The sequence below is a fragment of the Tyto alba genome, unplaced genomic scaffold (genome assembly GCF_018691265.1).
Source record: "Tyto alba isolate M040663 unplaced genomic scaffold, T.alba_DEE_v4.0 Super-Scaffold_1, whole genome shotgun sequence".
Classification (NCBI taxonomy): Eukaryota; Metazoa; Chordata; class Aves; order Strigiformes; family Tytonidae; genus Tyto; species Tyto alba.
This window is the reverse complement of record NW_024881261.1, coordinates 37947307-37962108: the sequence shown is the minus strand read 5'-3', so window position 1 is coordinate 37962108 and position 14802 is coordinate 37947307. Positions and strand designations below refer to the sequence as shown.

General features: G+C 57.6%; 2 protein-coding genes across 13 annotated transcripts in view; one reads left to right on the top strand and one right to left on the bottom strand.

Annotated features, from left to right (window-relative positions):
• ADAMTS14 (ADAM metallopeptidase with thrombospondin type 1 motif 14) overlaps positions 1-6587 on the top strand; it is a 35126-nt gene extending 28539 nt beyond the window's left edge. For 3 of the 12 annotated variants that reach the window (XM_042788790.1, XM_042788775.1, XM_042788769.1), the window contains 10 exons: positions 574-707; positions 924-1047; positions 1186-1269; positions 1426-1589; positions 2226-2442; positions 3728-3860; positions 4029-4236; positions 4669-4795; positions 5278-5382; positions 5984-6587. In XM_042788790.1, the coding sequence (XP_042644724.1) occupies positions 574-707; positions 924-1047; positions 1186-1269; positions 1426-1589; positions 2226-2442; positions 3728-3860; positions 4029-4236; positions 4669-4795; positions 5278-5382; positions 5984-6327 (1640 nt within the window). In that variant the 3' untranslated portion in view covers positions 6328-6587. Of the gene's footprint in view, positions 1-573; positions 708-923; positions 1270-1425; positions 1590-2225; positions 2443-3727; positions 3861-4028; positions 4237-4668; positions 4796-5277; positions 5383-5649 lie in introns of all 12 variants that reach the window. The other 9 variants (XM_042788810.1, XM_042788804.1, XM_042788798.1 and 6 more) reach the window with 7 other exon arrangements.
• LOC116961409 (steroidogenic acute regulatory protein, mitochondrial-like) lies at positions 6523-14386 on the bottom strand. Its single transcript, XM_032992372.2, has 7 exons — positions 14258-14386; positions 13837-13959; positions 12943-13088; positions 12232-12390; positions 11240-11424; positions 10886-10979; positions 6523-10743 (listed from the first exon to the last, which is right to left on the bottom strand). The coding sequence occupies exons 1-7, from the start codon at positions 14319-14321 to the stop codon at positions 10642-10644; spliced, it is 873 nt and encodes a 290-aa protein (XP_032848263.1). The 5' UTR covers positions 14322-14386; the 3' UTR covers positions 6523-10641.
• Between the last annotated feature and the right edge of the window lie 416 nt (positions 14387-14802).

Here is a 14802-nt window from a genome sequence, read left to right as displayed (position 1 = left end):
CCTCAAGGCATAGCAGGGGTGGGCTGAGGAGATCAGCCCATGTTGAAACTTCTCCCTGCTCCTCCTGTGCTAGTAAGAGGAGACCCTCTTGTAATGGTAGCCAGAGATAATTCTCTTTCCGCCCCTTTACATGTTTTATCTCCGCTTTCTGTGTGCTTTGGCACGCAGAGGACTTGTTTTGGGTGGAGGTGGTGGGGTGACGGCGCTGGCTGCTCGCTCCCGGAGCTGCAGTGGGGAGCGTGCTGCTCCGGGCTGGGATGGGAGCCAGGTCTGCCTGCCTGCCTGCCCTGGTATTCCTCGTGCACACAGCCGAGCGTCTTGCGTTGCAATGTCACATAGCGTGCCCCGTCCAGTCTCTTAGTTTCCCGAGCGTGCTGGGCAGGAGTGCAGACTCTTGAGCAGCAAAAGGATGAGGGAAAATAAAGCACACGAGTAGCCTGGGCTTTGGAAATCTGGCTGTGCTCAGGGGTACAAGCTGAGATGGGTTTCTAGCTTCAATCAGCCTAATGTATTCCCACAACCCGCTTTTCCCCCCGCCCCTCTTTTTCCCCTTTGCTTTTTATTTTGCCGTAGATGCTCAGAAGTGTGAGCTGATCTGCCGGTCCGAGGGAACGGGGGACGTGGTGTTCATGAATCAGGTTGTCCACGACGGTACCCGGTGCAGCTACCGAGACCTCTACAGCGTCTGCGTCCGGGGCGAGTGCGTGGTGAGGAGCTGACGGCTGCTGCGTGACTGTCCCTGTCCTTTGCCTGTCCAGGAGAGAGCTTCTGCATCCCCCTTGACCCGCTGCCCCTTGGGGGACGCCTGTTTTAGCCTGGGGACCGACCCCGCATGCAGCAAAGGGCTGTGGGGACGGCGAAGCGATGGGCTGGGCTACAGGGGTGTAACCCCGTGCTCGTTTTCTCTTCCCCGCGGGTGACAGCACGTCGGCTGTGACAAGGAGGTCGGCTCCCTGAAGCAGGATGACAAGTGTGGGGTCTGCGGGGGGGACAACTCCCACTGCCGGACGGTGAAGGGCACGCTGGCCAAGACCCCCAAGCAGCTGGGTGAGCGGGCTGGGTGGGCTCGGGGGTGGATTCATGGTCAGGGTCAGCTGGATTCACGTGTGGGTGACAGCGGGCGGGCGTCCATTTGGAACAAACCTGTTCTTTCTCTTCCCTCCTCCCTCCCTCCCTCCCTTTCAGCAGGTGTTTTGAAGATGTTTGAGATTCCAGCGGGGGCGAGGCACCTTCAGATAGAAGAGGTGGAGCCGGCCTCCCACAGCATCGGTGAGTGCGCCGTAGTCCACCTCCCCCTTCACCCGCTACCCTTTTCTTGGCCCTATTCTGACAATTCCCACCCAAAGGGTCTTATTTGGGTCATTCCAGTCCTTCAAAGGCAGTGACCAGAGGAAATGACGTTGAAATGCCTCCTTTCTCCTCCAGCTGTTAAGAATCAAGCCACGGGTAACTTCATCCTTAACGCCAAGGGCAGAGAAGCCAAAAGCCAAGTGTTCATTGAGATGGGCTTGGAGTGGGAATACACCGTTGAACATGGCAAGGAGAGCCTGAAAACCAGCGGTCCTCTGCACGAGGCCATCAGCGTTTTGGTAAAACCTGGCTGACAGGTCCCCTGGGGGTGTTGGGGATGACCGTCACCCAGCGGTGCGGGGAGGGAAGGTGGTCTGAGGTGGTATTGTAGGTGGTGATGGAAGGACTTTGGTAGAGCAAGGGTGTAGGGCGTGTCATTAAAACCGGGGAAATGAGCTAGCCAAAAGCAAGGGGCAGCGAGCTGCGTGCAAGAATTGGCGCAGGGACGCCTTGCTCGGGTGCTTGCCTTTGAGTCCAACGGCATTTTGCTCTCTGCAGCAATTGCTTATGACTCCACGTCTCACTTCAGTTATACCGGTGTTTGGCGGGGTTAGGGATTGGGTTCCCTGGGCACCCAGGGTCTGCACTCCTGTCCGTCCCCATGGCAGGCGCTGGATTTGGGCGCAGGTTGTGGTCCTGCAGGTCAGAGGAGAGGACAGGTACGTTTCTGAAGGGTGGACTCTGTGTTGAGAACCCACCTAACCATGTTGGAGCTAGTAACAGGGTCTGTTTCTCCTACTCTTGTGTGCACTGTACCACATGGTCATTGTTCACTTCTTTTTTTCTTTGATGGCCTCCTCTTCCCTTCCCTCTCCCATGGCATCATTCCTTCCTCTCCTTCCCCCTCTCTCTGATCGTCCTTTCTCTGCCTGCAGGTCATCCCTCAGGAGGAGGAGGCGAGGAGCAGCCTGATGTACCGCTACATCATCCACGAAGACCTGCTGCCCGTGATCGGAAATAACAACGTCCTGCTCGAGGAGATGGATTCCTACGAGTGGGCCCTCAAGAGCTGGTCTCAGTGCTCCAAGGCGTGCGGAGGAGGTAGCTTTCCCTTCATAGCAGCTGACAGCGTGTGCTTGGGAGGATGCTTGGGTATGTTGGGCAGTGCCTGAGCCCTCTGGGGCATCTCTGTCTTGGAAACATGCTCTTTTAAAGCGTTTCTTGACAAGATTACATGTCACAAGGCTTTAGACCTAGACCTTACTGCTTGGAGGCCTGGCTTTCTTCTTACCCATGTTCTTCAGACCTCTGTAATTTGAGGGGGTCTACCACCCAAATATGAGTGTTAAAAACTACTGTTGCAGAGCAGTTTAGGTAAGCATTTTAGACAATATTTCTTATGAAAACAGGCTTATGTAATCGTGTGTGCATACCTTTCTCTGTCTATCCAGGTACCTGCTATGATTTTTTTGAATTCCTTGGCTGTTTTTAACTGGATCTGAGCCAAGGAGTGATGATCTTGCAGGTGACCGCTCCTAAAGCTCGCGTGGAAATAGGTGTGGACGCACCAGTAGGTGCTGTGACGGAGGGCAAGGTAGCACACGTGAGCTCCTTGGCAGAGCTATTGCTGGATTTTTCCCTCTGGGGGCCAAGCACGTGTGCCCACACGCTGGCGTTGCGGGGTTTGCCGATGAAAGCCTTGCCTCCGTAGGGCCAGTGGGATCTGACTTCGAAGCTGGCCCTGCTCTGAGCAGGAGGTGGGCCAGAGACCTCCAGAGGTCACTTCCAACCTTCCACCTTGCGCCTGGCCAGCTCGGGGCTGGAAGATTTTGGGACTTGCAGAGCTGGGAAGCGATCTCTCGCTGGCTCCCCGGACCTTGCTGCGGCACGGCTCCCAGCAGCGTGGCAGACCGCTCCTGGTTAAGGCTGGCTTAGCCCCGGGCTGGTCTGCTCCCAAGCAAGCACAGCTTATTTGGCAAATTATAGCGGTGCTTTGGCTGGGCTTGCGATGCGCTGCTTTTTCCGCCCCCCCCCCCCCCAATCTGAAGAAATAAACCGGAATCTGTAGCTTGCTAAGTGCTCCTGGCTGTGTCTCCAGCGGGAAACTCGTGTCTCGACCTGGGTTTGTGGGAGAGCAGCGTGAGGGAAGGCTGAGTCTGCTTTGTCCCTCTCTGTGTGTGCACCCCACAGCAGCCTGGGTGACCCCAGGAGGCTGGGGGGAGGGTGGGGTGTGGGGGGGTGGTCTAGCACCCCCAGGAGCACCTTTTGCAAGCCTGGGTGAAGGACCGCTTGGGTCCCACCTGAGCGGTGACACCCGAGAGCGCGCATCCCAGTAGGGATGCAGGAGAAGGGACTGGATGGGGAGCTGGCGGGACCCCCCCCCCCGCCCCATACCCACTGCCTTACCGCCCGTGCTCTGTCCCCCCCACTCCCCCAGGCATCCAGTATACCAAGTACGGCTGCCGGCGGAAAAGCGACAACCGGATGGTGCATAGAAACTTCTGCGACAACGGCAAGAAGCCGAAGCCGATCCGGCGGCGCTGTAACCTCCAGGAGTGCTCCCAGCCAGCGTAAGCCCCCCCCCCCCCCCCCCCTCCTGCCTGGCCTGGGGTGCTCTCATCCCTTCTGGGGTGGGGTGCTATTTGGGGCTGCGTTGGGAGTGGGCCGGCCCCTAACACCTTCGCCTTGTTTGTTTTTCGCCCCCTCCCTCCCCTCCCCGACCCCTCCACGCCGGGCAGCTGGGTGGCCGAGGAGTGGGGTGCCTGCAGCAGGTCCTGCGGCAAGCTGGGGGTGCAGGCGCGGGCGGTGCAGTGCGTGCAGCGCCTGCGGGACGGCACCAACCGCACCCTGCACACCAAGTACTGCCCTGGGCAGCGGCCCGAGACGCGCCGGCCCTGCAGCCGCCTGCCCTGCCCTGCACAGTGGAGGACGGGTGCCTGGTCGGAGGTGAGCTGGGGGCAGGGGAATGGGGGGGGGGAGAAAGCCTAACCCCCCCCCCTCCCCACCCCGCCAGCCGCACGGCGGGGTTGGGAGGAGGGGTGTAGGGACTGGGTGTGAAGGCCAGGGTGCTCATAGGGCAGGCTGGTCTCCTAGGGATGGAGATGAGGGTGCAAGAGCCGGTGATGTTTTCAACGAGGTTGGTGGGAAAAACTCCAAATGAGACAGGGGATAAGCATCCCTGTGCACCCCGGCAGAGAATGGGGAGGGGGGCGTTGCTGGAGACGGGGAGGGAAAACCCTTATTGGAAAGCCCGGTACCCACCCACAGAGTTGCCATCTGCAAATACTTACAAATGTCCCTCCGGGGTGGCTGTCGGGGCGTGCCGGCTCCCCTCCCCACCACTGCTGACAGCTCGTCTGTCTGTCTGTCCGGGCGCAGTGCTCGGCGAGCTGCGGGGAAGGCGTCCAGCAGCGGCAGGTGGTGTGCAAGGGCGGCGAGAGCGGCGGGCACTGCGAGGGTGACAAGCCGGAGGCCGTCCAGGGCTGCCACGTGGCCCTCTGCCCGGGTGAGAGGAGGAGGAGGAGGAGGAGGAAGCACGTGAGATGGTGGGGGGCGTGTGCCCGCAGGGACCAACCTTCACGCGTGCCTCCAGCCCGTCTCGGCTTCGGGAGGATGCCAGCAAAGAAGGACGGGTTGAACGTTCCCGATGCTACTGGCAGAGAAAGGGTTAAACGCCAGGCAAAATATTGCATCTTTTTTGTTCTCGGCCCTGATATTTGCTGGGTTGGGTTTTCTGGCAGCTAGGAGATGCGATGAGCTGAGGGTACCGTGGAGGTGGACACCCTGGAGTTCATCTTGGGGGGGTTTTTTGGGTGGCTTAAGCTCTGGGCCAAGTGGGTGCTCCCCAAGGGACCTTGTTTTTAAGAAGATCCCTTAAAAGAAAGAAAGAAAAAAAAAAAAAAATCCCCTCCCCGAACACCCTCCTGAGGTATTTTGAGTGCCCTCAACCTCCTGTGGCAGCTGGGCATCGTGGTGCTCTCTCCGCAGGGAAGCTCTCCGGCGTCACCGCCGGCGCCGGGGACCACGGTGCACCCAAAGGGCAGCGGGTGCCCCAGGACGGGGCCAAAAACCCTGTTAGCAAGATCTCCTCCAGTAAGTGTCCCTGCTCGGGGTGAGGGGTAACCCTCCTCCCCGGGCGCGACGCGGGCGGGTCAGGGGGAGGGTGCACCTCCAGCAGTGATTTTTGGGGAGTTTTACCCTCTGCTGCTGCATCCCCGACGCCTCTGCCTGCCGCTCGGTTGCCATCTTGTGGAGCCTGTGATCTTACAGTTTCCACTGCCTTTGACTGGGCACCGTGCTGTGCTCCCCTTTGCCTCCCGGATTTCACACCCTTTCCTTTTGCCCTTGAACTTTTTTCAGCCTCCTCTGTTTACCCAAGCAGGGAGATGACTCCTGGCTTCCGTCTCTTGATTCGTAGCTGGGGTGAGGCGCATCGCGATCTGATTTAAGATGGTGGTTTGGAGCATTCCTCACTCTTGTTTTTTTCGGCACAAACCCCGAGCGCTCCAGCTTCGTTTTTCACCCCTCCCTTTCCTATACAAGCGTTGCCAAAATTGCCTCCCTGGGGCAGAGAGAGGTGGTAGGTTTGGCAGACACCTCGTTGCCTTTGGGACCGTCGGAAAGGAGCAGGGGTGGGAGCAGAAGGCCATCTTCATCTTCCGTGCTGTTTAACGCTGCTCTTGTCCCTCTCCAGGGGAGCCTTGCCTCGGGGACAAATCCATCTTCTGCCAGATGGAGGTCCTGGCTCGCTACTGCTCCATCCCCGGCTACAACAAGCTCTGCTGCGAATCCTGCGGCAAGAAAGCCTCCTCTGCCACCGGCTTGCCCCCCGCCACCAGCCCCAGTGCCCCCCCGGGATCCGCCGCTCCCAGCCCCGCTCTGCCGCTCTCCCCCCGTCCCACTGCCCCTGCCCGGGGGGCACCCGGGGGGGACCCCACCCCGGCACCTCAGGCGGGTGGAGGGATGCCTGGCAGCGGTGCTTTCCCTGGGGGGCTGCCAGCCCCCAGCGAGCTGGGCAGGGGCCAGGCAGCCAGGTAACCCACTCGGTTCCACCTTGCCGAGGGGCAGGGGAAGCCTTTCGCCTCCCTCCCTCCCTCTCTCTCCTCTCCCCCCTTTTTTTTCCTCTTCCCCCTCACCATTTCCAGTGATGGTTTTCACAGCTGGCGCTGCCAGGTTTGGAAACAACTTGGCTCACCCAGAAATTCCCGGGAAAACCACTTTTTGTCTCATGATCCTCCCCCGGCCTTCCCAGCTGTGGCACGGTTGGGTTTTCTTTTTTTTTTTTTTTTTTTTTTTTTGACAGCGCCACAGCAAAAAGGTGAAAAGGAGCGAAAAAAAGCAACAGCGGCTTGGCTGCAGGTAGACAGGTTGCTTCCTCCCAAGGTGCTAAAAAGATTTGGGGGGGAGGGATTTAATGTTGCTTTTTGCTTCCCCCTGCCCTAACTAGCAACACAAGATGTGCTGGAGAGGAGGGTCCCAGCTCGGCGGTTCAGCCCCTGTGCTGAGAGCTTGGGGGTAGCAATGCCAGGATGCTGGGGATCTCGGGGGGGCAAGCAGCCCGAGATGTGATTGGGGTGGCGGGTTAGAAACATTGGGAAATGCCCAGACTGCTGCCCTGGGCTGTCGCTGTTGGGGTAGAGAGTTTGGGAAATGTGTCTGGGGGAAGACAGAGCGTGAAAACCGTAGAGCAGGTTCTGTCCTGCGTGGTGGGATAGGCAGGAGATGGTCCAGGCAACTCTAACACGAGCAATAAGGACGTGGTCGAAGACCAAATATACATGTAAAAAATGCCTGTCACCTGGTGGTGACTTTTTAGCCAATGCTGCCCTTAGCCAGCCTTGAGCTGATAGCGATGCCCAGCCTCCCCAGGGCCACCAGCCTCATCCCTGCACCCTTGTACCCAGTGCCTGTGGGGCATCAACACTTTCGGAGGGAAATGGGGACAACTGGGAAGCCGGGAGCGGATTTTAGGGGCAGTTACAAAGACAGGAGAGAAGCAGATTCATCTGCGTCTGTTTTGTCGCGTAGGAGGCGGGGGTGAAAGTGGGCTGATTAATGCTGTTAAAAAAATTATTGTGCCAAGTACTAAACACAAGCACAGCACTTTAGGAGCCTAGGTCTGCGTGCGGCTTGCGGGGTGTGTCAGGCCAGCTCCAGGCACAGGGTCTGCCAGGAGTTACAGTCCTCAAAGCCCCCCCGGAGCGGGGTGCAGGCAGCCTGCTGTGGCCCGCAGGGGTGTCCCCGAGGGGGCTGCCGTGGTTTTGGTGCTTAGGGCTGGGCAACCTCCCAGCTGTGAGGGGGGTCCAGCACCTCCAGGTTGTGGTGGCAGAGGGAGGTGGGCTCCGGTGGGGGATGAGCGCTGGTAGGGAGGAGGTTTTGGGGACAGAGAAGGGGGAGTCCAAGGAAGGTGAGGTTTGACAGATGGACCGGTTGGGCGTGTGCTGGGGAGCCCGTGGGTTTTAGGGCATGCTGCTGGACGAGCCTGGTGCTGTCGGTGCTGGGAGAGAGCGCTGCATCGACAGCGCTCGTGTAGCTGCAAGGAACTTGAGGTTGGGGCATCTCGGAGGAGCTTGCGTCGACGTGCAAGCTCCCCTCGGCCTTCGCTGGTCCGGCGTGGATTGCAGCAGGGGAGATGTTGAAGGACACACTTTAATTGAAATGAATGGAGATCCCCGCGCGTTCCCGGTGGTTTAAGCATCAGACTCCGTCTGCAGCGCTCCCCTGGAGCTACCCAACAGTACAAAAAGGGCTGAAGAGATGTTAAGAGGGCAGCTTGGGCACCCTCCTGCCCCCAGAATGCCTCCGAGTCCAGGCTGGATGAGCGTCTACGGAGCTACTCCTAAAAGCACCTGAGGCTGGAGATCCCCTGCCTCCGGGGTGCTGCCCTTGGGCGTTAAGTGAGCTTCAAAAAGACAGAAGAGCCACGCATCTGCCTGAGCCGAGCAGCCTCGGGGGAGCAGGCAGACGGGGGGGGGGGGGCTGCCTACCAAACGCTGCGGCGGGGTGCCCAGCTCCGAGGCGTGCAGGTGTGGGTATCAGCGAGATAACTGTGGGCGCAGAGGGGCTGGGGGTCACCCCTCGGACTGCTGCCACCACGGCCGTGCCCCTTGGGCCAGCCCCGCCACCCGCCCGCGGGAGTGCCAGCATTTATTTATCGTGCCAAAGATAACGCTTCGTTTACTCTTCAAGGGGCAGCTCTCCCCCAGAGGTGCGGGGGGCCGGGAGGACTGGGGCCCGGAGCAGGCTGTGCCTTGGAGGCGTTGAATAAAAGACAAAACCTTCCACGTCCCCCTCCCACCCCCTCCAAAAAAACGGGCTGTGATGGCTGCAGGGCGCAGTACATGTGCATAGGCGTGCTCACTTTTTCCTCCCAAATTCTCAGTTGTACCCCTCCCTTCAGTGCTGTCCTGGGCATTAGTCCTTTATTGCATAAGGGACATTTGCAGTGGTTCCTTGTGATACCTAGGAGGAGAGCTGTGGCTCAGGACCGGCCCAGCACCCTGCAACCAGGGTCCCCGAGGTGGGGAAGGGGTCTTTGGTGCAAGGGGGCTGAGCTGCAGGTGCTAACCCCTGCCTCTAGCCAAGAGAGGCGGGCAAGACTTAAAGCAGGGTGTGATAAAACACCCCCCCCTCCCCTCCCATCTTTGCCCCATGTGTTGTGCTCTGGGTGGGGGGGGGGGTGATGCTGCCGGGCTGGGACCCAGCACTGGGTATTTATTCCAGGTGAGCACAAGAAGCGCCTCAGGCAAGCTGAGGTTGGGTTGCTTCTCGCCGTGCTGATGCCACGGTGGGTGGAAAGCTGTCGCGTGGGGATGTAGTGATGCGATGGCCCAGCTCCCAGCAGGGATTTGGTCCTGTCTCCGGGAGGAGAGGGTGCATCTGGTCCCCCGTGTCCTTCTGGGCTGGGCGGACGCACCAAGTCATTCCTGTGATGTGGCCTTGTCCAGTGTTGTTATGATGTATAAAGTTTTGTACATACGAGATTCAGAGCTTTTTAACTTTTAATATTTATTAATTTTGTTGGGTTCTCTTTTTTTTTTTTTTTTTTTGAACTCTAACATAATGTAAAAAAAAAAAAAAATCCACATCAAAATCTCTTTCTGTTGATTTATTTGTGGGATGGGTGTGTGAAGGGGGGGAAATGTGTTACCTGTGTGTGGTTGTTGAAATGGTTTTCACACAGTGAGTCACCACCTCTTTGTTTTATTTCAACCCAGCCAGCCCTCTTTATCAGCCAGAATTTCACATAGTTGGTTTGAGATGATTTTTTTTTTTTTTTTCCCCCCCTTAATTAAGCCAAAGAGCCAGGAAAACCCACAGATGTATAAATCACAAGCACTCTGCAATGGTTATAATAACATTTCATGACACCCAGCTGCTCGGCTTCACTCTTGCAAGGCTTGTATCTAACTGTGGTTGGCAGCGGCTTTGTGGCACAAGATGCTTGTTCCCAGGGGGCAGGATAATATCGGGATCTCTGGATCCATCCCTGCTGCTGCAAAGGTCTGGGGATCTCCTGGAGATCCTCCCAGGACAAAACCCACTGGGGGTTTTACCAAGGTCCATGTCTGCAGTGAGAAGCTCCTGTGGACGCGTGGGCCTGGAGGACAGGGTGCTGTGTGATGGGTTTGGGGGGGCTGAGTCCCACCCTGCTGCTGCTGGTCTCCGCGAGCTGCTTTCTCTCTTGCCTTGCCACCTCCTCGCACGCTGCAGTACCCTAAGTCAATTGAACTGATGGTGAAAAGCACATTTCTGGCCCCACACACCTCTTCCTGAGATGTGGTTTAGCGCCGTGAGCCTGCTACTGGTGGCATAGCAGGAGAAAAAGCTCTGTGAACATGCGTAGGTACACACAGAGAAATACATAACTTAGCCATTGCAAAAATAAATAAAATGTGTTACTGGTTCAGGCCAAAAAGAGCTCCTGAGCTTGCACTGACAACTGATACCACTGGCAGGTAATAAATGATGAAACCATGGCGGGGCTGAAGCTGCAGAACAAACCTCACCAGTGGGCAGCGATGCCCAACGTTGGGGTGCGTTTGGCCAGCCACCCCCTTTCCCCTGTGCACGGCGGGGAGGAGTGATGCCCAACAGCAGCCCCTACGGCCGTGCACGGGCGAGGTTTGGGCAAAGATTTAAGCAAACCCCTACCGCCAGGCTAGGGGGTGCCTGGCTCGCCCCGGCTTGCGGATTCTCCGCTCCATCCCCAAAGCAGAAGCACGGTGAAGGGCGTCCTCCCTCCTCGGGGTTGCTCTGTGGGTGCACCGCCTCGCCCCGTCGCTGGTGGAATGAGCAGGGGTGGGAGCGGGTCTCCAGCTCAGGCCACATCCCTCGTGCTCGCCCGGAGGCTCAGGGGTGTGAGGTGGCAGAGAGGTGCTGGCGGAGGTGCTCGATGAAGTCTGCTTGGGACTGCGGCAGGACACGGTTAATGACAGACGTGGGGATCCAGCCCTTTGGGAGAGAAAACACCCCAAATTTGGTCCCACTGGGACAAGGAGAGTTGAGGTGCCCATCCCAGGGAGGAGGGTGCATTTGCACCCTGGGATGTGTACCCCCTTGCTGTTCCACCCCCAAGTAACACGGTGGCACTTGCCTTCAGGTCCATGCTGAGGAGCCAGGTCAAGTGGGTACGGCTGGGGTCCCCCGCCAGCGGCTGCAGGACGATGCAGCTCAGCCGGGACTCGGCTCTGCGGTGGGCAGGGGAGCAGGCAGTTAGGGTCCACCTCACAGGGGAAAAAAAAACCCCCAAAAACCCCCAAAACCCAACCCCAAAATGGGGGTAAGGAGATCCAAAAGCAAATGCAGCAGGGAGGTAGCTCTTGGCGCGCCTCCTTTCGCTGTGCCCAGTGCAGCGGTGGTCTCCTCACTGCAGGGATGCGATACCCCATGACAGTCACCTTTTTTTTTTTTTTTTTTTTTTTTTTTTTTTTTTTTTGTGTGTCTTTACCTGATGCACCCTTCCTGCAAGGGCAGCAGCTCGACGTGGGTGGCAGTGCCCACCAGGTAGACGGCCGTGTCCCTCCTCCCGCGGTGCCGCACGCTGACGAAGTCCCGCTGGCCCACCACGTTGCCCGGGCTGGGAGCGGTGACTTCGTGTGTCACCAACGTGTCCCTCCCAACGTGCTGCAGCACCTACCAGAGCAAGGGGCACCCCTGGGGATTAGGCTCCTTGTGGCTGCCCCTCTGAGGATATCCCTGCCACCCCCTTACTCCTGCCCAGGGGACATTAAGCCATCCTGGGGACAGCAGCGCGGGGTGGCAGCGTGAGCAGAAGCAGCAGCAAGGCTCATAAGGGGGAAAGCGGGTGATTTTTGCAGCATCTTTTAATCTGGGATGGGACTATCTCTATGTTATTTCTTTTTTCGGAAGGGACGGGGAAGTGTTAGCAATGACTAAGGAGAGGCTGGGTAGCATCTGATCCAGCCCAGGTGTCCTCGGGGAGGCTTTCTGAGGGATCTGCTGTGATTTAGGAGCTGAGGAATAAGGCAAATACCCAAAAGAAGCCCAAAACAACACATAAGATTCCCGGGGGGTGCCCCTGCAGCGTGATATATTTGGTTTTGCCTCTTTTTTTTTTTTTTTTTTTTTTTTGAGCTGTCTGATTCCCCTGAACAGCTTCTCCCCTGACATTAAAGTCTGAGCAATGTCAGAGTCCACCAGCGCAGAAAAAACCTCCGTGAACAAGCACTGTGCGGAAAAGAGAGCTTGGAAACGACACGTTTCTCAATGCCACACCAGAAAAGCACATCTTCTCTCCCTGGGGTGACATCCCGCTCTTGCAGGAGTGCGGCATTAGCTTTAACCCTTCAGCAATCCCAAGAACCTCAATAAATATGATTTTTTTGGGATTCTAGCAACCCTGGTGATGCAAAACCTCAGACTGTTTGCCCGCGATGGCCATCGCTCGCCGTGCCTGCGGCGCATCCCTCCCCACCTTACCTTCACCCGGCTGACGGTCGGGTTCCACTGGGGCATTTGCTCGATCCTCTCGAAGAGCTCCTGGTGCAGCCGGGCCACCGGCACAGCCAGGACCACCTCTGCCCGAAACACCTTGCCCAGCCCGGGGAGGGCGGCACTGGACACGGTGGCCCCGCTGTCCTGGGAGAACAGGGAGCCAGTGTCAACCCCAAATGTCTTGAGAGGCCCAGGCTACCCGCTAAAATGCCTTGCCTATAAATCATCCCAGTCCTCTTTTCAATTACTGCTTGGTTTACAGGTGAAAGCTGTTATATCTAAATCGTGCCACTAGTATTTTTTTTTTTTTTTTTAAGCTCCTTTCTAGCTAAATTAAACAATTCAGCAAACAATGCACAAACACCATAAATAACAACAAAATCACATTCTGCCTGTTTTTTTTTCTGTGGAAATGCTTGTGGCTTTCCCCAGGAACATGATTATCTGAGTTTCTCCTCCCAAGTTTTTAACTGCTGTCTATTTACTTTGCAGATTCGCTTACGAACGTGCTTAAGGAAGGCTTGCTTGGAAACCCTCTTTGCTGTGCATTTTTTTGTGTGGCACGCCTCCTGCGCCCGCTGTTTCCCTTCAAGCAGGAGGAGTAAGAGGACCAAATCTCCCCTCCCCAGACTCATTTCTCCTCCCGAGAGCTTTTCTGGCCTGAAGCAGCAAAGGCAAGCAGCGGGGGGGCTTTACCAGCAGCGTTTCTGCCTGCCAACTGGTGTGCTGCTGCAGGATACTCAGCGCTTGCTGCAGGGCTGTTTCTCCCTGGGTGATGTAGGAGAGGTCCACGCTGGAGAATCGTCTTGGGTTGGCGTCCCCGTCAAGCTCTGGGCACGTGGCTGGAGGAGCAAGGCAGAGCAATGTGAAAAGACATCCCCCCCCCCCCCCCCCCCCAGCTTTACGTGGGGGTACAGGCGTGCAAATGGAGCTGGAGCGGAGGGGTTCGCTGACCCCTAGTCTTAGACCACCACGTCCACCACACATCTGGTCCCCTCTTGGGCTGGGGGATGGCTTGGTGCAGAAAACTTTGCTCTCAGGAGCATCCCTGGCACTCATTCGCTGCGTCTGTGCTGACTGCTTGGAAAGCTTTCTGAAATTGCTTTCCAAATCAATTCCCAGTAACACTGTGGTACAAATTGCACGCGGCTTGACTATTATTAACATTGCATAGGCAGCCTTTGGACCAAGCCACGCTTCAAAAAAACCAGATGAATTTGCCAATTTTCAAGTCTTTAGGTAAGTGGTGGAACTAGAGACGTGGCAGACATACAACAAAACACTGGGAAGCGCCTGTAACCCCTGCTAAAAGCTCTGGCTGTCTGTACGGTGAGCCAATGCGATTTGCCTTCCCAGAATCTCAGGGTCTCCTGCTAACCCAGTTTGCCATCCATACGGGGAATGCTTTTCAGCTACCAGAGAGCTGGAGATCAGCCCAGCGGTGAGATGATGATTAACCCTCTCCCCCAAAATAGGGGTCAAATCATGTGGAGAGGGGTGCGTTTTAATACACGTCCCTCCGCCGCGTGTTGCAAGGGGGTCATGGGCAGGGCTAGAAAACGCGGTTGGTAGCCCAGCGACAGAGCTTACCTGTCTCCTTCCCCATCAGCCTCTGAATATAATGAGGAATTTTGGAAAGCGGGCGACGGGATCCTCTTACCACCAGCCCCCCGACGTCGTTCTGGATTGCCGCAACGGCTGTTGTCTTCAAGCCTAGGGGAGAGACGCGCCGGGCTTCGGTGAGCACGGAGCGCGTGAGGAAGACGCTGCCGTGCCCCGCTGGAAGCTCATTTGCCGCCCAGGCCAAGGCTACGCTCCCCACGACACAAACACGGGAGGAAAAAGAGGCGGGTAGATGATGTGACATTTCCCAGGGGTCCCCTCCCAAGGGGATGCCCAGCAGTTGCGGACTTAGCATCTCCTTCAGGACCCGCTTTCCCGCCTGGTTTTCCTGAGGTTGGGGAAGGGGAGGGGGGGTTTGGGCCGGGGTTGTTTGGTGAGCAGTGCTTACCGGGCAGGCGGCGGAGGTGGTCGTGGGCGATGCCGCAGCAGAGCTTGACGGTGGCCCGCAGCATGGCGCGGGAGCCGGGCTGCCTCCGGGAGCGCGCCGCATCCCGCCGCGCTTTTCTAGCCCGCCCGAAGGACGGCACCTGATGATAGGACCACGCCACCAGATAGCAGCTGGGAAGAAGGAGTACTCAAGGACAAGGCGAGCGAGAGGAGGGGCTGGAGGGAAAGGCCACGCTTCCCTCTGAATGAGCAGTCCCTGCCTTTCCCCCCTGCCCCGGGAACGCGTCCTACCGCTGCTTTTCCTGCCCCCCAGCTGCTTTTCCTGTCCCCCGGCCGAGACGGGACACTTCAGTGGTTCCCAGAGCCACTGCGGTGGCAAACCCAAGCTGGCAAAGGCACTCGCGTGGAGGGGAGGATGTGGTGGGGGTTGAGAGCAATTGGCTTTGCTCTCAGGGAGCTGCTGTTAAAGCCATTCTCATGCAAAATGGTGCTTCTTCCTATGGAATCTTCTTAGAAGTTGTGGTGGTAGTCGCCGCTGATGTAACT